This window comes from Salvelinus namaycush, chromosome 24, assembly GCF_016432855.1.
Source record: "Salvelinus namaycush isolate Seneca chromosome 24, SaNama_1.0, whole genome shotgun sequence".
Lineage (NCBI taxonomy): Eukaryota > Metazoa > Chordata > Actinopteri > Salmoniformes > Salmonidae > Salvelinus > Salvelinus namaycush.
Window position 1 is genome coordinate 5388768 of NC_052330.1, and position 27622 is coordinate 5416389.

The 27622-nt window shown below is 42.9% G+C and overlaps 3 protein-coding genes across 3 annotated transcripts in view; 2 read left to right on the top strand and 1 right to left on the bottom strand.

The window, feature by feature from the left end:
* The window catches only part of mboat2b (membrane bound O-acyltransferase domain containing 2b), a 65925-nt gene extending 52528 nt beyond the window's left edge, over positions 1 to 13397 (bottom strand). The window contains exon 1 of the mRNA XM_038962967.1: positions 12864 to 13397. Coding sequence (XP_038818895.1) covers positions 12864 to 12950 — 87 coding nt within the window. The 5' untranslated portion in view covers positions 12951 to 13397. The remainder of the gene's footprint in view (positions 1 to 12863) is intronic.
* A 175-nt stretch (positions 13398 to 13572) lies between these two features.
* e2f6 (E2F transcription factor 6) lies at positions 13573 to 19690 on the top strand. Its single transcript, XM_038962969.1, has 8 exons — positions 13573 to 14051; positions 14149 to 14210; positions 14394 to 14437; positions 14660 to 14909; positions 15218 to 15370; positions 16882 to 16996; positions 18734 to 18890; positions 19197 to 19690. Exons 1-8 carry the CDS (start codon positions 13704 to 13706, stop codon positions 19232 to 19234), a joined length of 1167 nt encoding a protein of 388 aa, XP_038818897.1. The 5' UTR covers positions 13573 to 13703; the 3' UTR covers positions 19235 to 19690.
* A 749-nt stretch (positions 19691 to 20439) lies between these two features.
* LOC120019641 (arf-GAP with SH3 domain, ANK repeat and PH domain-containing protein 2-like) overlaps positions 20440 to 27622 on the top strand; it is a 53595-nt gene continuing 46412 nt past the window's right edge. Inside the window, exon 1 of the mRNA XM_038963000.1 lies at positions 20440 to 20785. Within this exon, the coding sequence (XP_038818928.1) occupies positions 20660 to 20785 (126 nt within the window). The 5' untranslated portion in view covers positions 20440 to 20659. The remainder of the gene's footprint in view (positions 20786 to 27622) is intronic.

The window sequence follows — 27622 nt, forward strand, 5'->3', positions numbered from 1 at the left end:
AGTCATGTACCACTGTCCTTGACTTTTCCTATACAAGTATATTCAAAACACTGTCGTTATTCAAATGTCGATGTGTATTGGCAGTTTTAGGAGGACATGTCATTTTTGCCCCGCCGTTCCTTCACCAAACAGTTGGCTGCCATCTGACAACGGCCAATATTTTTTGTAGAATATTACAGCCGATATTATTCTACACGTGAGGACTTGCGGAAGTATAGCCATTGGCTACTAAGCGGCAGACTAGTAACATAACACGTAGAAAAATGCAATTCTGTTCTTTTGAAATTTAATTGATTTGTTTTTTATGTTTCTTACGACCTGTCTTAACAAAATAAGGAATTTATTTGATGGTGTATAACACTTGAATTGTGGTGTTTTGTGTTTTTTTGGTTATTAGATATAGCCATCAGTAACAAACTAATGAAAATGCTTTTTTTCTAATTCTAATGTTACTTAAGAGCTTAATAAACAAAACCAAAGGAATATTTTTGAAATAGCATAGAGTGCATTTGGAAAGTATTCAGACCCTTGACTTTTTCCACATTTTCTTACGTTACAGCCTGATTCAAAAATGGATGAAAACATTTTTTTAATCATCAATCAACACACCATAATGACAAAGCAAAAACAGGTTCAGACATTTTTGCAAATTTATTCAAAATAAACTGAAATCCTTATTTACATAAGTATTCAGACTCTTTGCTATGAGACTCAAAATTGAGCTCAGGTGCCTCCTGTTTCCACTGATCATCCTTGAGATGGTATTACAACTTGGAGTCAACCCATGGTAAATTCAAATGATTGGACATGATTTGGAAAAGCACAGATCTGTCTATATAAGGTCCCACAGTTGACACTGCATGTCTGAGCAAAACCAAGCCATGAGGTCGAAAGGAATTGTCCATAGAGCTCCGAGACAGGATCGTGTCGAGGCACAGATCTGGGGAAGGTTACCAAAGAAATTCTCCAGCATTGAAGGTCACCAAGAACACAGCGGCCACCATCATTCTTAAATGGAAGAAGTTTGGAACCACCAAGACTCTTCCTAGAGCTGGCCGCCCAGCCAAACTGAGCAATCGGGGGAGAAGGTCCTCAGTCAGGGAGGGGACCAAGAACCCGGTAGTCACTCTGACAGAGCTCTAGAGTTCCTCTGTGGAGATGGAAGAACCTACTAGAAGGACAACCATCTCTGCATCAGTCCAACTATCAGGCCTTTATGGTAGAGTGGCCAGACGGAAAGCCACTCCTCAGTAAAAGGCACATGACAGACCACTTGGAGTTTACCAAAAGGCACCTAAAGGACTCTCAGACCATGAGAGAGACCAAGAGTCTCTGGTCTGATGAAACCAACATTGAACTCTTTAGCCTGAATGCCAGGAGTCACGTCTGGAGGAAACCTGGCAACATCCCTACAGTGAAGTATGGTGGTGGCAGCATCATGTTTGATGTTTTTCAGCAGCAGGGACTGAAAGACTAGTCCGGATCGAGGGAAAGATTAACGGAGCAAAGTACAGAGAAACCCCTGATGAAAATTTGCTCCATGACCTCAGACTGGGGCGAAGGTTCACCTTCCAACAGGATAACGAACCTAAGCACACAGCCAAGACAATGCAGGAGTGGCTTCAGGACAAGTCTCTATAATTTTTATTTAACTATGCAAGTCAGTTAAGAACAAATTAGTATTTACAATGGACGGCCTACCAAAAGGCCTCCCGCAGGGACAAGTGCTGGGATTAAAAATAAAAATAGGACAAAACACACATTACGACAAGAGACAACACGACATAAAGAGAGACCTAAGACAACATAGCTACGCATCAACACATGACAACACAGCGTGTTAGCGACACAACATGACAACATGGTAGCAGCACAAAACATGATAAACATTATTGAGATAAAGCTGTCCCGTTTGACTGTTCGTTGCAGCTCGGTCCAGTTGCTAGCTGCAGTGAACTGAAAAGAGGAGCGACCCAGGGATGTGTGCGCTTTGGGGACCTTTAACAGAATGTGACTGGCAGAACGGGTGTTGTATGTGGAGGATGAGGGCTGCATTAGATATATCAGATAGGGGGAGTGAGGCCTAAGAGGGTTTTATAAATAAGCATCAATCAGTGGGTCTTGCGACAGGTATACTGAGATGACAGAGTATAGAGTGCAGTGATGTGTCCTACAAGGAGCATTGGTGGCAAATCTGATGGCTGAATGGTAAAGAACATCTAGCCACGTTCGAGAGCACCCTTACCTGCCGATCTATAAATGATGTCTCCGTAATCTAGCATGGGTAGGATGGTCATCTGAATCAGGGTTAGTTTGGCAGCTGGGGTGAAAGAGGAGCGATTACGATAGAGGAAACCAAGTCTAGATTTAACTTTAGCCTGCAGCTTTGATATGTGCTGAGAGAAGAACAGTGTACCGTCTAGCCATACTGCCAAGTACTTGTATGAGGTGACTACCTCAAGCTCTACACCCTCAGAGGTAGTAATCACACCTGTGGGGAGAGGGGCATTATTCTTACCAAACCACATGACCTAGGTTTTGGCGGTGTTCAGATCAAGGTTAAGGGTAGAGAAAGCTTGTTGGACACTAAGAAAGCTTTGTTGTAGAGCATTTAACACAAAATATGGGGAGGGTCCAGCTGAGTATAAGACTGTATCATCTGCATATAAACGGATGAGAGAGCTTCATACTGCCTGAGCTATGTTGTTGAAGTAAATTGAGAAGAGTGTGGGGCCTAGAATTGAGCCTTGGGGTACACCCTTGATGACAGGCAGTTGCTGAGACAGCAGATTTTCTGACTTTATACACTGCACTCTTTGAGAGAGGTAGTTAGCAAACCAGGCCAAAGACCCCTCAGACACCAATACTCCTTAGCCGGCCAACAAGAATGGAATAGTCTACCGTATCAATAGCTTTGGCCAAGTCAATAAAAATAGCAGCACAACATTGCTTAGAATCAAGGGAAATGGTGACATCATTGAGGACCTTTAAGGTTGCAGGGACACATCCATAACCTGAGCGGAAACCAGATTGCATACCAGAGAGAATACTATGGACATCAAGAAAGCCAGTCAGTTGATTATTGACAAGTTTTTCCAACACTTAAACAGGGCAAAATAAAAATAGGCCTATAACAGTTAGGATCAGCTTGATCTCCCCCTTTAAATAAAGGACGAACCGTGGCTGCCTTCCAAGCAATGGGAACTGCCCCAGAAAGGAGAGACAGGTTAAAAAGGCCAAAGATAGGCTTGGCGATGACAGTGGCAGCAACCTTAAAGAAGAAAGGGTGTAAACCATCTGACCCAGATGTTTTTTGGGGGTCAGGTTTCAGGAGCTCCTTTAGAACCTCGGACTCGGTGACTGCCTGCAGGGAGAAACTTTGTAGTCGCATTAGAAGGGGTGGGAGATGAGGAAATGTTGGACGGGCAAGAAGGCATGGCTGAGTCAAATAGGAATCCTGACTTAATGAAGTGGTGATTAATGAGCTCAGCCATGTGCTTCTTGTCAGTAACAACCACATCATCAACATTAAGGGACATGGGCAGCTGTGAGGAGGAGGGTTTATTCTCCAGGTCTTTAACCGTTTTCCAGAACTTCTTAGGGTTAGCCCCACAGAAAGAACTGCTCCTTAAAGTAACTAACTTTGGCCTTCCGGATAGCCTGAGTGCACTTATTTGTCATTTGCCTGAACGATAGCCAGTCAGCCCGAGTATGCGTTTGCCGAGCCTTTCGCCAAATGCAATTCTTGAGGAGGAGTAACTCTCCAAGATAACGGTCGAACTAGGGGCTGAACCTGTTTTAATTCTAATTTTCTTTATGGGAGCGTGTTCGTTAACAATACCACTGAAAATATCAAAAAAGAGGTCCAAGCGTCTTCGACAGAGGGAATCAAGCTGATTCTATACCATTTTACAGAGGCCAGTTCATGAAGGAAGGCTTGCTCAGTAACGTTTTTTAGCAAGTGTCTATGACAAATCAGGACAGGTCATTTCACTGAGCAGCCATTACGAACACAGGCTGTAAAACAGTGATCACTAAGGTCACTACAAAAAACACCAGACTGATACCTATCAGGATTATTTGTGAGGATAATATCGAGCAGAGTAGCCTTTTCTGGGTGTTTGGAGTCAAACCTTGTGAGATTGGTAATAATCTGAGAAAGATTTAGGGAGTCCCATTGCTTTAAGATTTGGTCAGGTGGTTTAAGCATGTCCCAGTTTAGGTCACCTAGCAGGACAAATTCAGACTTAGTGTAAGGGGCAAGGAGAGAGTTTAGGGCAGGTAGGGTACAGGCCGGTGCTGATGGAGGACGATAGCACCCAGCAAACAGTCAACAAAGAGCTATTTGAAAGTTTAATGCTTAAAACCAGCAAATCACATTGTTTGGGGACAGACTTGGTGGAGACAACCGAGCACTGAAGGTGATCGATCCTTGGTAAAGATTGCCACTCCCCCACCTTTGGAAGATCTGTCTTGCCGAAAAAGATTATAACCAGAAAGCACTGTATATGAAATGTATTTATTAGACTGTTAGAATACATTGGCTCAGAAATGGATTGCTCGATGCCCAGCTTTTCTAGAGTTAATAGTCGGAGAAATTGTATGTTTTCGGGGCAGAAATTCTACAAAGATCGAGCAACAAAGAAAATTTAAAAAAGGACCATATGCATTTCAAGTAAAATCACAACCCAATGTTCATCTGCCAGGAAAAATGAAAAAGAAAATCTTAGCCACAGGGGTAGATTGCCTGGACGTGGGCAGACTGTCTGTAAGATTGATATATATATATACTGAACAATAATATAAAAAACGCAACAATTAATGATTTTAGTGAGTTACAGTTCATATAAGGAAATCAACCAATTGAAATAAATTCATTAGGCCCTAATCTATGGATTTCACATGACTGGGCAGGGGTGCTGCCATGGGTGGGAGTCACAAAAGGACTTTATTACAGACAAAAATACTCCTCAGTTTCATCAGCTGTCTGGGTGGCTGGTCTCAGACAATCCCACAGGTGGAGAATCCCCTGGGCTTGCAGGGTTACATGTGGTCTGCAGTTGTGAAGCCAGATGAACGTACTGCCAAATTCTCTAAAACAACGTTGGTATGGTAGAGAAATTAACATTCAATTCTCGGCAACAGCTCTGATGGACACTCCTGCAGTCAGCATGCCAATTGCACACTCCCTCAAAACTTGAAACATCTGTGGCATTGTGTTGTGTGACAAAACTGCACATTTTAGTGGCCTTTTATTGTCCCTAGCACAAGGTGCACCTGTGTAATTATCATGCTGTTTAATCAGCTTCTTATTTAATCAGTTTCTTGTCAAGTGGATAGATTATCTTGGCAAAGGAGAAATGCTCACTAACAGGGATGTAAACAAATTTGTGAGCAAAATTTGAGAGAAATATGTTTTTGTGCACATGAAAGATTAATGGGATCTTTTATTACACCTCATGAAACCAGCACTTTACATGTTGAGTTTATATTTTTGTTCAGAATATTTTCCTCCCTCTAGGTCAGTGAAAATGCTGAGTAATATAGGGTCAATGGCTGTCTCTAAACCACTTGCTACATCAGAGATTCTCAACCCCAAGAGGTTTGTTAAATTAATTAGCTCCTCAACATAAAAGGAATTATTCTCAATGCAGAAGCATGCTGTTCTACACCGTCATGGTTTCACTTTCAGTTGAATTTATCAGAAAAAGGAACATGAAAATTACAGCGTAAATGGGAGATTCCCAGTCGCTCTCCAGAGAGCACTCTGAGGCCTCAGAAAGTGTCCCATAAGCAGTCCTTTATAGATAACATCGAAAATTGCACCCTATCCCCACAGCGCACTACCCAGGCCAAAAGTAGTGCACCAAATAGGGAATAAGGTGCAATTTGGGACGCAGACATATATATCATATCCTGGGGTATTTCGAAATACACTCAGTATGACTTTCCAATACCGTTTTTTTTATACATTTGAATATTAGTACTTTTTAAATAAATACCTGCAGTCAACTTGTGCACTAGGTAATAGATAAAGCAGATCACGTTCACCATTTGGCCTTTTAGATAATTTTTCCATTATGACGCTTACCAGTACTACTTGTACTGTACCAGTTTCTCAAAACAGCTGTTTGAGCCTGTCATGTGTGTTTGTTTACAAAGAACCACAACGAGCAAAGCAGAGCCCTATACTATGTACGTGGTTTGAGGACTTTGCGATGTAACTTTGGTCAACTCTGAGTTTAACTCGGGATAAACGGTACCACGAAAGTGGCTCTCCTTTTAGCCAGGTACATTTCTATGGCAACGAATCCTTCAGAACTAACCTGCTCCCAGACAGGCTAACTCAGGGATTACTCAATTTATCCTGAATGATGTGTCAGAGCCACAAATTGAGGACCAATGAAATCAGATTCCCTCCCTCTTGCAAAGATTGCTTTATCATCCCGTTCATTTGAGGAAGACGACTGGTTAAATATTTTATTTATCAAGTTTTTTTTGTGTTGAAAAAAGGTGAGGTGAGGTGAGTCACTCCTGCAGCGCAACTCAAAGCTGCAATATGTAACTTGTTGGGAGACCCGACCAAATACACATAGAAAAGTGAGTTATAGATACATCATGGTCATTGAAAGCAAGTCTAAGAAGCGGTAGATCTGTTCTATGTGCACTATTTCTATGCTTCCCATTCTTAAGTTTCGTTTTTGTGTCTTTTACTTTCGGTTTTGTACACCAGCTTCTTGGAAACAGCAGTTGAGACAATCACCACCTGGATTAACATCCATTCCCTGCTGTCTAATATTTTTTTTGTGCATGCTGCAAGCTACATTTTGAGACACTTGCATAACTTTATGAGCTGTGTTGTAGTTAATGTTTGCATGCGCTAATTAGCATTTACCTAGCATCCGCTGTGGGAATTCCTTATCACCTGTTAGCATTTTGTTAGCATTCTGCTAACTGACGTTTTGGGGTCTATTTTCATTTGAAGATATGGAAATCCGGATACCGCCCAACCTTTTTCCAGAGGCTTACATCCATGGCCGTGCAGATCCATGGTTCCGTCCCCAATTGCACCCTATTCCCTAGTGCACTTTGTCATTCCACCAATTCGGTGTCTTTGATATGTGTAACTTGGTTGAAAAAAACATTTGATTTCACCTAATTTTAACATCCTGTCAACGCAATAAAAAAACATGTTTTCCCATCTCAAAAATGACTATAGTAAGTGCCAAATAAAGTAAAAGGGTTGACCGTAACAGGGTTGAAGATTTCATCTTAAAATCAGCCATAAATTCCCTTGCGACAGAGGAAATGGAAGCTTGTTGTGTGCAACAGGGAGGGGCAATTGAGTGTCATAAATGAAATTGTTGAAACAAGCTTTAGAGAGTTCACGTAACAGGGTTGACCTTAAAATGAGGGACAGGGTTTTTTTCACATTAAATAAATAATCTTCAGAAATGACTTTGTCAAAGCAACAAAATAACTAGGACTTCACAATGATGGTGAACTTCGAGAAATGTTGGAGGTTAAGTGGGTTAAAATATTCCTGGAAGTCACAGAGGGTGCTGGGAGTGAAATGTCAAAAGTCTTTATTTTCATATTTAAAACAAATCTGATTTATTGAATTCTCCACGTTTCCTATATTAAAAAAGGGCACTTCATTGGATATAACAGACTTTTAAAAATTCAATATTGGTTAAACATTTCTACTTAAAATATCAAAAAGGCACTCATTTGGGCCCTGGTCAAAAGTAGAGTAAAGAGGGAATAGGGTGCCATTTGATCCAATCTGCTCCTATCCCTGAAGAGATAGGAACACCCAGTCCCATGGTCACGTAACCTCAGCCAGCATAAGGCAACATAAGGAACAAATTAGCCAACTGGGGTATTCACTCACCAAACTCATAGGTACACAACACAATATGAATCCCTGTCGGTTTTATGAGAGGGGAATCGCGGTTGAGTGGAGTTATTAAAATGAGCAGTCAGCATTATTAGCTCAATGTTCCGACTTGAGTTGGTTACATTCCCGTGGTTATGTAAAGGTCACACACGGACTGCATTCTCTTCTTTATTTAGTGCACTACTTTTGACCAATGGCCCATAGGGAATAAGGCTCTGGTCAAAGTTGTGCACTATGCAGGGAATAGGTTGCCATTTGGGTTTCAGTCACTGTGCCAGAAAGCCTTCCTCTACTCCCTGAGCACATTCCTTCTCCCTGCGCTACCAGGGTGTTGGACAGCAAACTCAGGCAAAAACCTTTTGGGGAACACCACCATTTATGGCTTGGCACAAAAGATTCTCTCATGCGCGCACACACACACACACACACACAGCTAATGCAATAAGCTTGAGCTCCTCCGCTTGCTAAAATATTCACTGCAGTAGGTCGACAGCAGTGCTTGTGACGCATCTCACACTCAGGATGTGTCAATTGCACTGCATGTGTGAAAGTACCGGTAACCAAGTTTGCTTCTATACCACCACAGTCAAGGGTGTAAATGGAACTTGGCCATAGGGAAGACACTTCCATTGAAACAGCAGAACCATTAACCCACAGCTCTGGAACCATATAAAGCATCTTAGAGTGCTGATCTAGAGTCAGTTTAGCTTTTTAGACCCCAATGAAAAAGTGAACTCTGGTTGAGTATTTGGGAGTCTCAGACTCATATCAGAGTCATGAGCAGAGCATGACCGCATCCCTAAACGGCACCCTATTCCCTATGTAGGGCCCTGGTCAAAAGTGGTACACTAGTACATAGGGAATAGACTGCCATTTGGGACTCAGACCGTTTCTTCTGGAATGCCCAAGTGTTATTACCCCTTTGATATTACAGAAGTCTACTGCCCCGGGCCAGGGTTTGCAGTAAGAGCTAGGAAGCCTATAACTTATAGCTTCAGATACCCTTTTCCCCCTGGACAAATCCCTAACACTAAATCAGCTTACTCTGTCCGTGTTGCTGGGTATGGCCAAGCAGAAACCAAACTGTGGTCGTGTTCCAAATGGCATGCTATTAAGTGGCAATAGAGCTCTGGTCAAAAGTAGTGCACTATAAAGGGAATAGGGTGCCAGTTGGGACACAGGCTGTCTCTTTTCATAGGAGGAGTCTGAAGTAAAGCTGGCTTAGACCAGCTCTAGACCACAGGCAGATCCCTGGAGCCGCTCCTTTTTTGGTTTCTAGCAAGTTGTTTCCACAGTAACATCACTTGAGCATGTCATTAAAACGCCACACCGTAACTAGGGAAACATAAGAAATGTTAGTCTGCCACCGTCTCTGATGGATTGCACCGCAGCCCCTATGACTGACTCAATTACTCTTACATTGCTGTGGAATTTCTCAGGTGAATATCATCTTGAAGTCAGAGAGAGTGAGAGAATTTTAGTCACAATATGGATATATGATACACTTGTTATTTTCAAGGTGACAGGAAGAAAAAAAGAATTTGGGTCTCTACAATCTCCGTTGTAGGCCAAATAACTGGGATATCACTGGCGGTGATAGGGCGGTGCACAATTGGCCCAGCATCGTCCGGGTTAGGGGAGGGTTTGGCCGGGGTGGTCCGTCATTGTAAAATAAGAATTTGTTCTTAACTGACTTGCCTAGTTAAATAAAGGTTAATCCTATCCCTACAGCAATGAAGCAAGGCACACGTGACAATTTTCCTGAACTGGGGGGCCAAAAGAGTAATAATCCCTATCCATCTACAAGGCCTACTACAAGACAACAGTGGGCAAACTCACTCGCTACCTACCCTGATAGTAATGTGTTGTATGTACTGTATCAGTGTTGGCTACTGGGGAGAATGCAGTAAATTGACAATGAAATAATCTTCTAACAGCAAACATCTACAGCCAATACAGTACAGGAAAATCACTTTCTGATGACAAAAGTCCAATAGTCAGAGGGAGCTCTCTAAACATTGAGGAATGGTGAAATGACCCAGTCCACACAGTCAACAGACCTCAGTCTAGGGCCTATAGGCCGTAGATGGCATCTTTGCATTCCGTAGGCAGTGGTAAGCCACAGATCTGTAGGCTGTAACTACAGCCCAGTGTCTACGGAAGAGTGAGTAATGTTACAGGATCCGTAGCAGACCCAGGGCTCATTTTACTGCCTGCCTAGAGAACAAGATCACTTAGTAGAGTAGTATTAAGAGACAACTGAAAAATCTACCATCAGAGAGAGAAGGGAAAGAGACCATTAAATAATGTTGATCAGCAGAGATACATTTATAACTTGATGGTATTCTGGAAGACAGAGGCTGTCACAATTGGTTTTAGGTACAAAGAGGCCAATGATAAGCGTTATAGAAAGATCATTCTATATAAATGCCACACCTCTGAGGGAGTATGAAGCTACAGTTTGTAAGGTAGGCCATCAGTATGCAGAGCCAAAGCTGTACCACAGAGATCAATGGACATACTCAGTGAATACTCATTAGAATAGCCTCCATGAAGTCACCAAACAAGCACACCGCATACCTCTCCACATGGAGGAGTTAAGTGGAACAGACAGTTGTGCAGATGACCCACTGTTGTGTTCACGTTTCCTTCATAAATACTATAGGAGCATTTACTGGCAACTAGTGTCTCTTGTAGAAAGCAGAAGTACAACAGTACATCCTCTTGGATTGTGCCCAACTGGTATCCTATTCCCTTTATAAGGCATTACTTTTGACCAGGGCTCATAAGGTGTGAAAAAAGGAACGAGGTGTGTTGATTGTAAACAAAGAGGCCAGGCAGTACTAGGCAATATACTATAACCACCTAGATCTTTAAGTGACAGACAGGTTTTAAAGTGGCAAGCAGGCCAGGAGTGGGGAGTACATTTCTACATTCTCACAGATTTATGACAAAGAGGCAATCAGAGGGAACAGCTGATGCTTGGCCAATGACAGGCAGGATTCCAATCCCAGAGATGTGTGTGTATGTCCCAAATGGCACCCTATTCCATATATAGGGCCTATAGGGCTCTGGTCAAAAGTAGTGCACTACATAGGGAATAGGGTGCCATTTGGAACTCAATCGTGATGTGACCTTAGTGAGAGAGGCTCCCTCTTACCATCCTTTACCTAGTTCATTACAGCACATAACTCAAGGTTTAGTGCTCCCGAGTGGCGCAGCGGTCTAAGGCACTGCATCTCAGTGCAAGAGCTGTCACTACAGTCCCTGGTTCAAATCCAGGCGGTATCACATCCGGCCATAATTGGGAGTCCCATAGGGCGACGCACAATTGGCCCAGCGTCGTCCGGGTTTGGCCGGGGTAGGCCGTCATTGTAAATAAGAATTTGTTCTTAACTGACTTGCCTAGTTAAAGAAAGGTTAAATAAAAATTCTATAAAAAGGTTGTAGCTGGGGATTCATACATTGGCTATATGGATGAACTGAGAGATTTTTCCACTGATCTTTTTTCAGATGCAAATGTTGTGTAGATCGTAAGTGTGGGTGCACATTTAAAACTTGCATGGGACAGGCTTCACAAGCTGTTGTGGTCTGAGTAGGCTATGAGGGGATTTGATTATCTGGACAGGGTTACCCCGGTGGGAGAAGTTTGTACCGGGTAAAAAGTGATTGAATTCGTTTTGGAACCGGGCTGCCTCCCGGTGTGAGCCCGGTGCCCTGTTCAAAACCTGCGGCGATGTCGGCTCAAAACAAAAGTGACATAGCCTAGGCTAGATTAAGCACGTGGAGTAGGATTCTGTGTTCACATGCAAAAGGCATTGCTTTTGATAACAATGATTTATCTGCATTCCCAATGAAAACTAGTTTGAAAATTCTACCATTTATTTTATAGAAAAGGGATGTACGTTTCTAGACGATGCACCATGCTGCCTTGTTGACAACATGACCGAGCGGCACGGATTACGGTTAGATTTGAAAAGGGCGCTCCTTCCTCACCGCTTTTGCCCATTCATGTCACGGGCCATAGACCAGTGCACTGCGGCTCAGGTTAATAGAATTTACTCTGTTATCTGAGTGTTCACTGTAGTCTAATGACAAGGGAGACTATTTAATTTACATATAGGTAATCAGAATGGGCATAGCCTAAACCTATGTGAAAACCATTGCAATGAATACATTCCCTAATTTTGGTAATAACTGAAGGTATGATAAATACAGATTTATTTGGCACTGGCAGCAATACACATAGCCTATTCTACAGCACTGATTAGGCTACTGAAAATGTGTAATTTATTTTGTGCATAAAATAAAACTGGCTACATTGACTGAGTTTAGACAGGCAGTCACATTCTGACACCCCCCCCCCACACACACACACACTATATTGGACTTTTGGCCAATCAGATCAGTTCTGAAAAATATCTTAAGTGAAAAGATTTGATGCAACTGGTCAAAAGACTAATTGGTGGAAAAAAGATCAGAATTGGGATGCCTGTGTGAACGCAGCCATTATAGCCTGAACAGTAAGAGGACAATGTCAGCTGTGAATCCAAATATAGGATTTTTGTAGACGGTCTGCTACATTCTGAACACAGAAACCTACGGTACATTTTGTTCAAATAAGCGACTTAATTGAAAGGTTGGCCGAAAATTCATTGTCGACTAAACGTGACATTTTTGTGTGACATTTAAAAGGGGCCTTTAATTAAATCATTACGAGATGTGCGTTTATGCCAATATGGCATCAACGTGTTGACACAACCCGTGGAACCGCGATTGAATCACAGCAATCCAAATTCATAATTTCTTCTGAGCGAAAAATACCAATCTTCGTTGTTTGATATTGGGGAATCAAATAATAAACTGCACAATGTTGGTTTTGCTGCGATTTTGGACATGCGACGGCATTCTAGAAATACAACTGAAAAGCATCTGTAGAAATAACAAGAAATTGCATATTTACCTGGTCGAGAGGGAGATTGATTATTTCGCTTATGGGTTGCAGCAAACTGGATCCAGTGCATGCCGGTGAAACTGTTTCAGTAGCCATGATTCAGTGAGTGTTGAGAGAGTCCCTCTGCTCCCCTTCCCCTCTGACAGTGGATCCCCGATTCGCCCCGACTCTGATCCTACATCCACCGCTGTAGCCGCTGTTTGCTGCTGGCCACTACTGGCTGTAGGTTGCTCTACAGCACCTTCTAGGCGGAAATACTTCCCAAATCAACCATAATTTGGGCGGGGAAGAATTAGGCTCATTCCCGTTTGTGACAATGTCAGCACCATATAGGCTGGACTAAATAGGCGTTGGTGCCACTGAATGAAGTCTAAAAAGGCTAAATGGGTCTTTAATTCTCCGTTTCCAGTTGAAATAGGCTACTTTTTATTCATGTTATTTAATTTCTCTTGTAGTCTAAAATGTAATTTTTTTCTTTATAAATAGCATACTAAAATATTATATTAAGCGCAGGTGCTCAATATGAAGCTCTGCTTCCGCGCATACTGAACGCAAAATAAGATGCTGCGCTGCTGTCCCCTCACAGTATCACTGTTATTCACCCCAGTCCTGAAGGTGGAGGCAAAGCAATATCGTAAACTACAACGTACTTCGTAGAATCATACGAGGAATCCCGCCTTCCTCTGCGTTTCTAAGAATTTCGTTGGCTGAACATCACGTGATGCCAACGTCCGGCCTTAAAATATATTTTCCTGTCCAAGAAACGTGAATTTGAGATAAACAAACGTTATATTTTATTTAGCTACGAAACGTTCGAATGTAGGTGGTGGTAGCCACATACATTTTACCATGGTGAAATGCGTGGTCCAGGGGTGTCCTAATCGAAGTGACACGAATAAAGGAGCGTTTCCGAATCGTCCTTTCAAGAGGTTTTTCAATTTTCCTAATGACCAGGCTCGGGTGAAAGTGTGGCTTGCCGCACTGCGAGAGACGGAGAAGGAGGATTCAACAGAGGAGCACAGAATATGTGAAGACCACTTTCTGACAGACCACATAACACCACGCGGAATAAGCGAGGATGCCATTCCTATCATGCCCCCGTACCTCGACGGGCCACTGAGTTTGATCAGCCCGTGGGGCGAGGACTCTTCTGACGAAGAGGAATTCGTGGATGATGATGATGCTTCGGCTATGCACGTGAGGATGCGCTCATCATCGTGACAGCTTTCTGACTGCATTCATTGTAGTCGTTTTAACTTTGAGCAACCCCTGTCTATATGTATTTTATTTACAGAATGACGATGTTGAAGAAGAATATGATGAGAGTCAGGCCGAGACAGAACCATCTGCATCTCGGTAAGGTTGCAGCACTCTAGCCTGTATGTAGGATACAAATTGCAATAATAGGCAGTCATCCTTTTGTGTTTTTAACTACTGGCACACATGCATTGTGCACTTCTACACATCTCTCTAGGTGTATGAAAACGACAAGGCCTATTTAAGTGGTTGTCATTTTTTTTTAAATCCTCTTCACTCTAGGTTCCGTGAACTGGTTGAAGGCACCAAGACAAAGACAAGACAAGGTATGGGTAATCATCTTTACTGAAAAAGAATGTTGCTTCCGTGCCTTTGACAAAGACTTTAGCCCAAATGGCACCCTATCTCCTATATAGTGCACTACTTTTGACCAGGGCCTTTTAATAAACTATATAGGGAATAGGGTGCCATTTGGGATGCAGGTAATGTCAAATCAAAGTCTTTTTTTTGTTGCTTTGATGCAATGTTGTAACTTTTTCCTACTGTAGTCAGTGCTTCCACTGAACCCAAGCCAGTGTTACCGGACACCAGTAAGGGATTTGTCCGCCAGGATCTATCCCTGGCTCTGTTGACCAAGAAGTTCCTAAGGCTGATGAGTGGCGCCCCTCATGGTATCATGGACCTCAACCTCGCAGCACAGAACCTCCACACACGCAAACGGAGGGTATATGACATCACCAACTGCCTGGAGGGGATCAAGCTCATCCAGAAACAATCGGCCAACAAGATCAAGTGGATGTGAGTAATGTATCTTCAACACACAGGCTCTTTGCCGGTCTGTGCTCCCGCCTTTTGTGTCTGTTTTGACAGGATGTGTTCATGCAGGTTTGTATTCATTAGGCACCGAATGGAATAAAACAGGCTAAAATAGGAAGGGACTACCTGAACTTGTCCTATAAGAAAGACTCATTTTCATGTTCTGTTGCAAAACTTTTGTCAAATGTTTTCTATTGCGTGCCCTGATGAATATGCAACCCCCAGGTCAACTTGCATGGTTGCAAGGGGTTGATCTGTATTCTGTGTGGTTTCCTCCTCTCCCTCCCCAGAGGTCTGTGTCCAGTCACCAGTTTTGTTGGGCCGAAGCAGAGGCTTCAGCGGGAGCTGCAGAACCTGAAGACGGTGGAGGAGAGTCTGGATGCGCTCATCAAGACCTGTGCCCAGCAGCTCTTTGACATGACCGACAGTTTGGACAACATAGAATATCCTTTTAGAAAAGCATACAGTACATTTCACCTCTTACATGGGTTTCGATTCTCAAACCTTTTCCAGAAGTGTGCACTTGCACACTCGCCATCATGGATTGAAAAGCATAGGCTTTGGCTGGAGGAAGTTTCCACCATTGTGAAATCCATGTGAGAAAGTACAAGTGCAACTGTAAATTAACCTACGTTTCAGTTCACAATCATCAGGAATGAACCATACTGTGCCCAAACATTGGTTCAGTTACCTCAGTGTCTACTAAAGTACAAGGGTGTTATCAAATTTATTTATATAGCCCTTTGTACATCAGCTGATATCTCAAAGTGCTGTACAGAAACCCAGCCTAAAACCCCAAACAGCAAGCAATGCAGGTGTAGAAGCACGGTGGCTAGGAAAAACTCCCTAGAAAGGCCAAAACCTAGAGAGGAACCAGGCTATGAGGGGTGGCCAGTCCCCTTCTGGCTGTGCCGGGTAGAGATTATAACAGAACATGGCCAAGATGTTCAAATGTTCATAAATGACCAGCATGGTCAAATAATAATAATCACAGTAGTTATCGAGGGTGCAGCAAGTCAGCACCTCAGGAGTAAATGTCAGTTGGCTTTTTTAGCATGTCCGGTGAACAGGTCAGGGTTCCATAGCCGCAGGCAGAACAGTTGAAACTGGAGCAGCAGCAAGGCCAGGTGGACTGGGGACAGCAAGGAGTCATCATGCCAGGTAGTCCTGACGCATGGTCCTAGGGCTCAGGTCCTCCGAGAGAGAGAAATAAGGAGAGAATTAGAGAGAGCATACTTAAATTCACACAGGACACCGGATAAGACAGGAGAAGTCCTCCAGATATAACAAACTGACCCTAGCCCCCCGACACATTAACTACTGCAGCATAAATACTGGAGGCTGAGACAGGAGGGGTCAGGAGACACTGTGGCCCCATCCGATGATACCCCCGGACAGGGCCAAACAGGAAGGATATAACCCCACCCACTTTGCCAAAGCACAGCCCCCACACCACTAGAGGGAAATCTTCAACCACCAACTTACCATCCTGAGACAAGGCCGAGTATAGCCCACAAAGATCTCCGCCACGGCACAAACCAAGGGGGGGGCGCCAACCCAGACAGGAAGATCACGTCAGTGACTCAACCCACTCAAGTGACGCACCCCTCCTAGGGACGGCATGGAAGAGCACCAGTAAGCCAGTGACTCAGCCCCTGTAATAGGGTTAGAGGCAGAGAATCCCAGTGGAGAGAGGGGAACCGGCCAGGCAGAGACAGCAAGGGCGGTTTGTTGCTCCAGAGCCTTTCCGTTCACGTTCACACTCCTGGGCCAGACTACACTCAATCATATGACCCACTGAAGAGATGAGTCTTCAGTAAAGACTTAAAGGTTGAGACCGAGTCTGCGTCTCTCACATGGGTAGGCAGACCATTCCATAAAAATGGAGATCTATAGGAGAAAGCCTATAGTGTTATGTATCCTGCTGTTGTATACTCTTTAACTCCCTCTGCACATTAGCCTACGTGACCCACAGTGACATCAGTGGTATCAAGGTGTTCCAGGAACAGACGGTCGTTGCCATCAAGGCCCCGGAAGAGACCAAGCTGGAGGTGCCAACACCCAAGGAGGTACAGTAAGCCCTGGAGGGCCAACCACAACCCTGCTTTAAGCATGAAACAACTGAGAATCTGAGTGAGGATAGACTGCCGATAGGTACTTATCGCAGTATGAGGCCGTTCCTTCTCTTGCTAGAACAAAAGAAATACCTTCTGTGTACCGACCTGGTACCAACAAAACTACCGTTTTTACTTGTAGGATTGTAATGCTCGGCAGTGGCCGACAACTCGACTTTTAGCCAATTAGAGAGCACGGACCTCCACATGGGGGGAGCCGACAGGAGTGACAAGAAAAAGGGAAAACAAGGGCACTTTTTCCGGTCTAATCCACCCTTTTTTTTATTTTTATCCCCTTTTCTCCCCAATTTTCGTGGTATCCAATCGCTAGTAATTACTATCTTGTCTCATCGCTACAACTCCCGTACGGGCTCGGGAGAGACGAAGGTCGAAAGCCATGCGTCCTCTGAAGCACAACCCAACCAAGCCGCACTGCTTCTTAACACAGCGCGCCTCCAACCCGGAAGCCAGCCGCACCAATGTGTCGGAGGAAACACCGTGCACCTGGCCCCCTTGGTTAGCGCGCACTGCGCCCGGCCCGCCACAGGAGTCGCTGGAGCGCGATGAGACAAGGATATCCCTTGTCGCCCCACGGACCCCCCGGTCGCGGCCGGCTGCGACAGAGCCTGGGCGCGAACCCAGAGACTCTGGTGGCGCAGCTAGCACTGCGATGCAGTGCCCTAGACCACTGCGCCACCCGGGAGGCCCCTAATCCACCCTTTTCATCAGAGTTATTCGAACTAAAACAATAAAGCTACATAATACATTTTTTAGAGCAAGTCTAGCAAAAGTGTTGTGATTGAAGAGGGATTTTTTTTTTTTTGGTTTGTTAATGTGCACTTATTATTTAGCTAGCTAGCAAATGTTAGCTTGCTAACTGGGCAAGTCAGTCAAACGCACTTAATATGAAACGAATGGGGTGGTAATAAGTTCAACACAATGCAACACAAACACTAAATGCTTTACCACTCTAGCTATCTGGCCACTGTAGCTAGTAACATTACAATTCAATCACAATGGATTTGTTTCCATGAAGCAGCTGCCTGTAGCTCACTGCCGAGAGTAAATGCGGCGTCTTTGCTTAGCTAGCACAACAGCTAGCTAGCGAATCATGCTAACAGCTAGTTAAAAATGTATCTATGTGATTATGGAGTGAATAAAAAAAAAAAAAATTGTCATCTTGCTAGCTGTGGCCATCTGGCTAATTGCAACATTAGCGCAGCTATAGCTAACATTGACTAGACCATAAAGCAACAACGCTACTGCCACCTTCTGATTCTGAGTATTTTAACAGGGCTGAGTGGCTGACAACTTCAAGGTCTTTGCTGTGTGAACACAAAATAGATTGACTGCCAACACTGTAAAGAGGTGCTAAGTACTGTCGGCAGGGAAACGTTTGACAATCCTACCGGTTTGTGTGAGCTTTTACAGACCTTGATCGTGTTCATTAGGAAACACATTAGCAAACCGTTGTGCAAAAACGTCCGTTTCTTATTGGACAAGTTCACGTAGTACCGCTCTGTTTCGGACCCTTTTGTGCCCAGTGAACACAACTCTGTTGCAGTACATGCATACGTATTCACTCATGATAGACTGATGCCATCTAAACAGTTGCAGAATCGGTACAATTCTAAACCAATTAGTCTGATGTTGATTGGCTGAACTAATCACTTTGAATTGTTTCTATTTTAGGATGTTATCCAAATCCACCTGAAGGGAGGCAGGGGACCAATCAAAGTGCTGACCTGTGAGATGGACGGGCCTCAACGTGCCACACAGGGAAGTGGAAAGACAACAGGCTTTCTATCACTGGAGGAGAGCAGAATTAAGACCATGCTTCTGCACACAGGTAACAGCACAGGTGTGCTTTTCAATCAATCAAATGAATTGATTGTTAAGCTATATTAGGTGTCCCAGACATTTAATTACAACTATGTAAAGTACCTTGAGATGTCCAACTCTGTAAGAAAGGGATTATGCCATGATTAGAACATTGAGTGTGTTCCCCACTGCAAGCAGCAGAGAGCGCTGTTTACTATAAAATAGGCTTGGGGAATACTGTATCAAATGAGGTCAGTTTTCTCACAAAAGGAAAGTTATGAAAGTAGATATTTTGTTGTGGTTAACAAATCAACTGGTAATTTCTCTCCTGTAGGGGCCTCTGCATCACAGAATGCTGTACAGAGTGGATAGTCTGTCGTTATGGTAGTATGTTGCACTGTCACATTTTCTTCATTGGACTCCACATTCTGACATTGTCACTTTGGGAAGAGGCCATTTTTGTCATTTTTTAAATATATTTTTCTGTGTAAAATGCCAACGATTCCTTGTATGACTTGATTGTAAAAAGTGCACATAAGTCATGAAATCACAAGCTTTATTTTTGTACATGTAGTTTTGAGTTTAGTAAAGTGGTTGCAGTACACAACTGTATTACTGTACTTTTCAATCATCTTAAAATGTGTGCAAAATGGTGGACAGTATCAATGTGACAGCTATAGTCATTAGAAAGTAACAAATGTACATAAAGTTTAATTTTCCAAGCAGTTTCATCATGTACCCTGGTGGATTGTAACATGTGTATGTTCTTTGCTTATATTTTTTTCATCTAACTATTCTGAATGCTCTATTAAAAGTTGTTTGTCTTTCTGTTTTTTTTATTATCTGTTATTACTAATTAAGAAAACACTTCCAATGCATCCTCCTATGAATAAACTCACTTGTAAATAAAAACAAATATCTATCCCTTTATTACTTATCTTACTTACTTACTTACTTACTTATTACAGTTCCCGCTCAGCCCAGTCAAAACTGTTCGCTGCTCTGGCACCCCAATGGTGGAACAAACTCCCTCACGACGCCAGGTCAGCGGAGTCAATCACCACCTTCCGGAGACACCTGAAACCCCACCTCTTTAAGGAATACCTAGGATAGGATAAAGTAATCCTTCTAAACCCCCCCCCCCCCCCCCCCCCCCCCTTAAAAGAGTTAGATGCACTATTGTAAAGTGGTTGTTCCACTGGATATCATAAGGTGAATGCACCAATTTGTAAGTCGCTCTGGATAAGAGCGTCTGCTAAATGACTTAAATGTAAATGTTATCTCAATGTGCAACATCCTGGATAAATTTCTATTTATGAGGTACACGATTTTTTAATGTAATTAACTATTTATGAAATACTATTTTTTATTATTCCTATGGTGTAGACCTGAGCCACCTTATCCACAAAGGTTGTCATTGCTAGTGAGTCTTGGAAAGCCAACTGAGCAAAGGGAAATCCATCTATGCTCCCATTCGTTCAAACATGCCAATTCACCCGTTTGTCCCTCCCCTTTCTATACTCAGATTGACGCTCCATTGACAATGCGCCCAGTACAGGTTGTTTCGTGGGCTAAGACAAACTGTAATAATGAAATATTTTTTTTTCTTGGACACAAGGATAAGACACAAATAAACGGACATTTCACTACTGTGTATCGGCGCGGAATGGCAAACTTGGAGTAGCCGAACAAATTATATGGCACACCAGGTTTTTATTTGTATTTTATTTTCTGAAACTTAATTAAGGATTGGGATATAACTCATTTTATAGACATAGACATTTAAATTGAGCTAAGATGCCGGAGTTGATCACGGTCACGGAATTTGTGGCCGAAACTAATGAGGACTACAAAGCGCCCACAACCTCAAACTTCACCACTCGGATGTCGCATTGTCGGAACGCCGTGGCAGCATTGGAAGAGGTGGGTGCAGGCCACCGCGGTGTGAAAAGTAGCAATATACTGTAATTTACTTTACATTTTTAAAGGTTTTCCTAGAATCAAATGTGCGCCTTTACGCATGGATAGCCTTTACGCACAAAGTAACCGAATTTTACTACATTTGTCGAGTTTAGTTTCCCTTCAAGTGATACGGATGCAACTTCTGAAACCAAAAGAGGAACGGAAAAAGACCTCTGCGAAATCAAAGCATTTTTTTCTTATCCTGCTTTCTTTATTCCCCAAAAGTGTCCACCAACAAGTGCTCATAAAACGCGAGAGTTTATAGGCTATTTAATTCTGACCCAATTCTAATTAGCAATCTATATACCAGAAATGTAGTTGAACATTCCTTTGTAAAGATGTAATTATTGTAGGCTACTATGACCTCATGCAAAAATGCTTTACCCCGTTATGAGGAATCTATCTTATCTGTTAGCCTACTTACTGCCTATTAGGCAGTTTCACTTTAAAAACAGTGTGTGGACACTTCCACGCGCTGAAGCTTGAGCCCTTTACAAACTTGAATAGTAGTACCACACCTTTAATACACAGTGGGTCCTTCACACTTCCATATCATTGGAATTGGCTTTCCTTGATATGTCCCAAATGGCACTGCAATGGTTCTGGTCTAAAGTAGTGCACTACAAAGGGAATAGTATGCCGTTTGAGACATAAACCATGTGTTCGCATTAGGGCCTATTGTCATGCACGGTAGATCACAATGGGTACTTCTATGGCATCCCTGGCATCTGTTGGCATCCATATCTGCTCCTGAATGCTCTCTGGAGATGTGCAGTTGCCCCAAGCCAGGCTTGGGCTAGTAGACCATAAGAACATGGTCTGTCAATGACACAGATACACTACTGGCCTTTGGGGAGGCTGTATGAATCACTGGATTGTTATAGTGTAGGCCCTATCCATTTTAGAGCAAACTGTTTTTGCACAATGGAGGAAGTCACACACACATAGCCCTATGAGAGGATCTGCTGATGTGTGTACAGTGTTGCATACAGAATATACCACATGAGAGCTGACTAGAGAACACTTGTTGTAAGTGTTACATTAAGTGTAATCTTGTCAAAACAAAGTGTTGTATTGCAATGGCTTTCTCTGTTTCACAACAAAGTCTGAAACAGAATGCCAGTCTTTAGCTTCCCCTTTCCCCCATTAGATTTCACAGTTGACAGTGAACGCACTGTGTTTATCAAGTTGGACACACAAATGCATACACACACACACACACACACGATACACTCACGTTGATAAATTGACACAAACGTCCAGAACACACAGCAGGCAGGCAGCAGTAAGGGCGATCATTGCATCAAGTCGACTGACAGGCAGCACTCCCCTTTCCAATTCCTCTTGTCTGCCTGACATTGTCTGTAGCAGCCCACTGTGGCTGCCTGTTGTCATCTGCTTGAAGACTTCTGTGGCTGCCTGCCTGTTGATGACAGTATCGCTGTGGACTGGAGTGTCATGCTGTTGCTTCTTTGTGTTGTGTGGTGGGTAGCTCTGTTCCAGGGAGCCACAGAGTGTTTTCACATATACAGTTGAAGTCAGAAGTTTACATACACCTTAGCCAAATACATTTAAACTAAGTATTTCACAATTCCTGACATTTAATCCTAGTAAAAATTCCCTGTCTTAGGTCAGTTAGGATCACCACTTTATTTTAAGAATGTGACATAATAGTAGAGATAATTATTTATTTCAGCTTTATTTCTTCCATCACATTCCCATTGGGTCAGATGTGTACATACACTCAATTAGTATTTGGTAGCATTGCCTTTAAATTGTTTAACTTGGGTCAAAAGTTTTGGGTAGCCTTCCACAAGCTTCCCACAATAAGTGGCTCCTGACAGAGCTAGTGTAACTGAGTCAGGTTTGTAGGCCTTCTTGCTCGCACACACTTTTTCAGTTCTGCCCACAAATGTTCTATATGATTGAGGTCAGGGCTTTGTGATGTCCACTCCAATACCTTGACTTTGTTGTTCTTAAGCCATTTTGCCACAACTTTGAAAGTTGTTTTGGTCCATTTGGAAGACCCATTTACGACCAAGCTTTAACTTCCTAACTGATTTCTTGAGATGTTGCTTCAATATATCCACATAATTGTCCTTCCTCATGATGCCATCTATTTTGTGAAGTGCACCAGACCCTCCTGCAGCAAAGCACCCCCACAACATGATGCTGCCACCCCCGTGCTTCACGGTTGGGATGGTGTTCTTCGGCTTGCAAGCCTCCCCCTTTTTCCTCCAAACATAATGATGGTCATTATGGCCATCATTTTGTTTCATCAGACCAGAGGACATTTCTCCAAAAAGTACGATCTTTGTCCCCATGTGCAGTTGCAAACCATAGTCTGGCTTTTTTATGGCGGTTTTCTAGCAATGGCTTCTTCCTTGCTGAGCGGCCTTTCAGGTTATGTCGATATAGGACTCGTTTTACTGTGGATATAGATACTTTTGTACCTGTTTCCTCCCAGCATCTTCACTAGGTCCTTTGCTGTTGTTCTGGAATTGATTTGCACTTTTCGCACCAAAGTACGTACCATCTCTAAGAGACAGAACGCGTCTCCTTCCTGAGTGGTATGACGGCTGGGTGGTCCCATGGTGTTTATACTTGCGTACAATTGTTTGTACAGATGAACGTGATACCTTCAGGCATTTGGAAATTGCTCCCAAGGATGAACCAGAACTTGTGGAGGTCTACAATTTTTTTGTCTGAGGTCTTGGCTGATTTCTTTTGATTTTCCCATGAAGTCAAGCAAAGACGCACTGAGTTGAAAGGTAAGCCTTGAAATACATCCACAGGTACACCTCCAATTGACTCAAATGATGTCAATTAGCCTATCAGAAGCTTCTAAAGCCATAACATAATTTTCTGGAATTTTCCAAGCTGATCAAAGGTGGTCAACTTAGTGTATGTAAACTTCTGACCCACTGGAATTGTGATACAGTGAATTATAAGTGAAATAATCTGTCTGTAATCAATTGTTGGAAAAATGTATTGTGTCATGCACAAAGTAGAGGTCCTAACCGACTTGCCAAAACTATAGTTTGTTAACAATAAATGTGTGAAGTGGTTGAAAAACGAGTTTTAATGACAACCTAAGTGTATGTAAACTTCCGACTTCAACTGTAGTCCTCTTTAAAATAACCGATTTCAGTCCTCTTTAAAGTGAACTCTGGGGTTAAAAAAAAGCGAAATATCTCAGTTCTCTTCGTATTCACACTGTCCTTACCTTTGAATGAGGACTCAACTCTTTTGCCAGTTCACTTCACCAATGTTTTTGGTCCGAGTCCTCTTTGCATTCCCATTGCTATGTTTAGAAAGGAACTAAGATCTATTTCCAACATTCACTCAATGCACTGTGGGTTTTTACCATTCCATCAGAATGTGTTGTCATTCAGCTAGATATACCATATACCTACGGTGCCTTCGGAAAGTATTCAGACCCCTTGACTTTTTCCACATTTTGTTACATACAGCCTTATTCTAAAATTGATTAAATAAAAATAAATCCTAATCAATCTACACACAATACACCATAATGACAAAATGAAAACCGTTTTTTAGGAATTGTTGCTAATTTATAAAAAACAAAAACAGAAATACCTTATTTACATAAGTATTCAGACCATTTGCTATGAGACTCGAAATTGAGCTCAGGTGCATCCTGTTTCCATGATATGTTTCTTCAACTTGATTGGAGTCCACTTGTGGTAAATTCAATTGATTGGACATGATCTGGAAGGGTACACCTCTGTCTATATATGGCCCACAGTTGACAGTGCATTTCAGAGCAAAAACCAAGCCATGAGGTCAAAGGAAATGTCTGTAGAGTTCCGAGACAAGATTGTGTTGAGGCACATTGAAGGTCCCAAAGAACACATTGGCCTCCATCATTCTTAAATGGAAGAAGTTTTGAACCACCAAGTCCTCCCAAGCCCAGGATACCTTCTCCTCCCGGGCACGTTGCTTGGTCCTGTTGTGGTGGGATCTTCTGTCACGATCATCGTTGGAAGCATACTCGGACCAAAGCGCAGCGTGATCTGGGTTCCACATATTTATTTAATGAAACGCACAAAACAATAAAGAATAACCGAAACGTGACGTTCAGGAGTGCTCACAGGTAACAACACAAAAACAAGATCCCAACATAGAAATAAACACACTAGATCACCCACCCTAGTCACACCCCGACCTAACCAAAAATAGAGAATTAAAAAGCTCTCTATGGTCAGGGCGTGACACCAAGACTCTTCCTAGAGCTGGCCTCCTGGCCAAACTGAACAATCGGGGGAGATGGGCCTTGGTCAGGGAGGTGACCAAGACCCCGATGGTCATTCTGACAGAGCTCTAGAGTCCCTCTGTGGAGATGGGAGAACCTTCCAGAAGAACAACCATCTCTGCAGCACTCCACCAATCAGGCCTTTATGGTAGAGTGGCCAGACAGAAGCCACTCCTCAGTATAAGGCACATGACCACTTTGAGTTTGCCTAAAGGCAACAAATGATTGTCAGACCATGAGAAACAAGATTCTCTGGTCTGATGAAACCAAGATTGCACTCTGACCTGAATGCCAAGCGTCACGTCTTGAGGAAACCTGGCACCATCCCTAAGGTGAAGCATGGTGGTGGCAGCATCATGCTGTGGGGATGTTTTTCAGTGGCAGGGACTGGGAGACTAGTCAGGATCGAGAGAAAGATGAACAAAACAAAGTACAGAGAGATCCTTGATGAAAACCTGCTCCAGAGTGCTCAGGACATCAGACTGGGGCGTAGGTTCACCTTCCAACAGGACAATTACCCTAAGCACACAGCCAAGACAACGCAGGAGTGGCTTCAGGACAAGTCTCTGAATGTCCTTGAGTGGCCCAGCCAGAGTCCGGACTTTATCCCGATAGAACATCTCTGGAGAGACCTGAAAATAGCTGTGCAGCAACGCTCCCCATCCAACCTGACAGAGTTTGAGAGGATCTGCAGAGAAGAATGGGAGTCCTTGTGGCGGGCCGGGTTGCGGGCTGATCCCGGTTGCCAGTTGAACGGTGTTTCCTCCTACACATTGGTGTGGCTGGCTTCCGGGTTAAGCAGGCGGGTGTTAAGGAGCTTGGTTAGGCGGGTCATGTTTTGGAGGACACATGTCTCCACCTTCGCCTCTCCCGAGCCCGTTGGGGAGTTGCAGCGATGAGACAAGATCGAAATTGGGGAGAAAAAGGCGTGTAAAATAAAATAAAAAGATTTGACATAATAATTGCAATCAGAAGATACTATGTAAATATTATTGGTAACAGAATAAATAGCAGAATAATAACTGCATATACATTTTTTATTTAACCTTTATTTAACTAGGCAAGTCAGTTAAGAACAAATTCTTATTTACAATGACGGCCTACACCGGCAAAACCTTACACTGGGCCAATTGTCCGCCGCCCTATGTGACTTCAAATTACATCCGGTTGTGATACAGCCTGGAATTGAACCAGGGTCTGTAGTGATGCCTTTAGCACTGAGATGCAGTGCCTTAGACCGCTGCACCACTCGGGAGCCCACCAGTTACATAAACTTGGTAGCAGAGATGAAGGGACCTAATCCAATTACTTATATCAATCATTTCTCCAGACCAGTTCTAGTACATATACTGTAATGTATTTTGTCTTACCTGTCTTGTCATAGCAAAATTACAAGATTTAGTTGAGGTTTAGGGTTTAGTGAGTGTTTTGTTCCAAATACAATGATTTTAGTTTTGGAAATATTTAGGGCTAGCTTATTACTTTCCACCCGCTCTGAAACTAACTGCAGCTCTTTGTTGAGTGTTGCAATAATTTCAGTCGCTGTAGTAGCTGTTGTGTATAGTGTTGAGTCATCTGCATGCATAGAAACTCTGGCTTTACTCAGTCAGTGGCATGTCGTTAGTAAAAATTTTAAAAAGCAAGGGGCCTAAACAGCTACCCTGGGGAATTCCTGAATCTAACTGGATTATATTTGATAGGCTTCCATTAAAGAACAACCTCTGTGTTCTGTTAGACAAGTAACTCTTTATCCACATTATAGCAGGGGGTGTAAAGCCATAACACATACGTTTTTACAGCAGTAGACTATGATCAATAATGTCAAAAGCTGCACTGAAGTCTAACAAGACAGCCTCCACAATCATTTTATCATAAATTCATCTCAACCAATCATCAGTCATTTGTGTAAGTGCTGTGCTTGTTGAGTGTCCTTCCCTGTAAGCATGCTGAAATTCTGTTTTCAATTTGTTTACTGTAAAATAGCATTGTATCCGGTCAAACACAATTTTTTCCAGAAGTTTATTAAGGGTTGGTAACAGGCTGATTGGTCAGCTATTTGAGCCAGTAAAGGGGGCTTTACTATCTTGGGTAGCGGAATGACTTTAACTTCCCTCCAGGCCTGAGGGCAAACGCTCTCTAGTAGGCTTAAATTGAAGATGTGGCAAATAGGAGAGGCACTATTGTCTGCTATTATCCTCAGTAATTTTCCATCTAGATTGTCAGACCCCGGTGGCTTGTCATTGTTGATAGACAACAATAATTTTTTCACCTCTTCCACACTGACTTTACGGAATTCAAAAGCACAATTCTTGTCTTTCATAATTTGGTCCAATATACTTGGATGTGTAGTGTCAGCGTTTGTTGCTGGCATGTAATCCCTAAGTTTGCTTATCTTGCCAATGAAAAATTAATTAAAGTAGTTTGCAATATCAGTGGGCTTTGTGATGAATGAGCCATCTGATTCAATAAATGAACGAGCCGAGTTGGTGCCCCAAAGCTTTTTACTATCATTCTTTATACAA

What these genes read in the sequence shown, in the direction of transcription:
- e2f6 (XM_038962969.1), top strand. Translation starts at nt 13,704, where the DNA reads ATGGTGAAATGCGTGGTCCAGGGGTGTCCTAATCGAAGTGACACGAAT. An exon ending in GACAGTTTGGACAACATAGA is followed by an intron (nt 15,371 to 16,881) that starts ATATCCTTTTAG and finishes CTCCCTCTGCAC; the next exon opens with ATTAGCCTACGTGACCCACA. An exon ending in GACCATGCTTCTGCACACAG is followed by an intron (nt 18,891 to 19,196) that starts GTAACAGCACAG and finishes TCTCTCCTGTAG; the next exon opens with GGGCCTCTGCATCACAGAAT.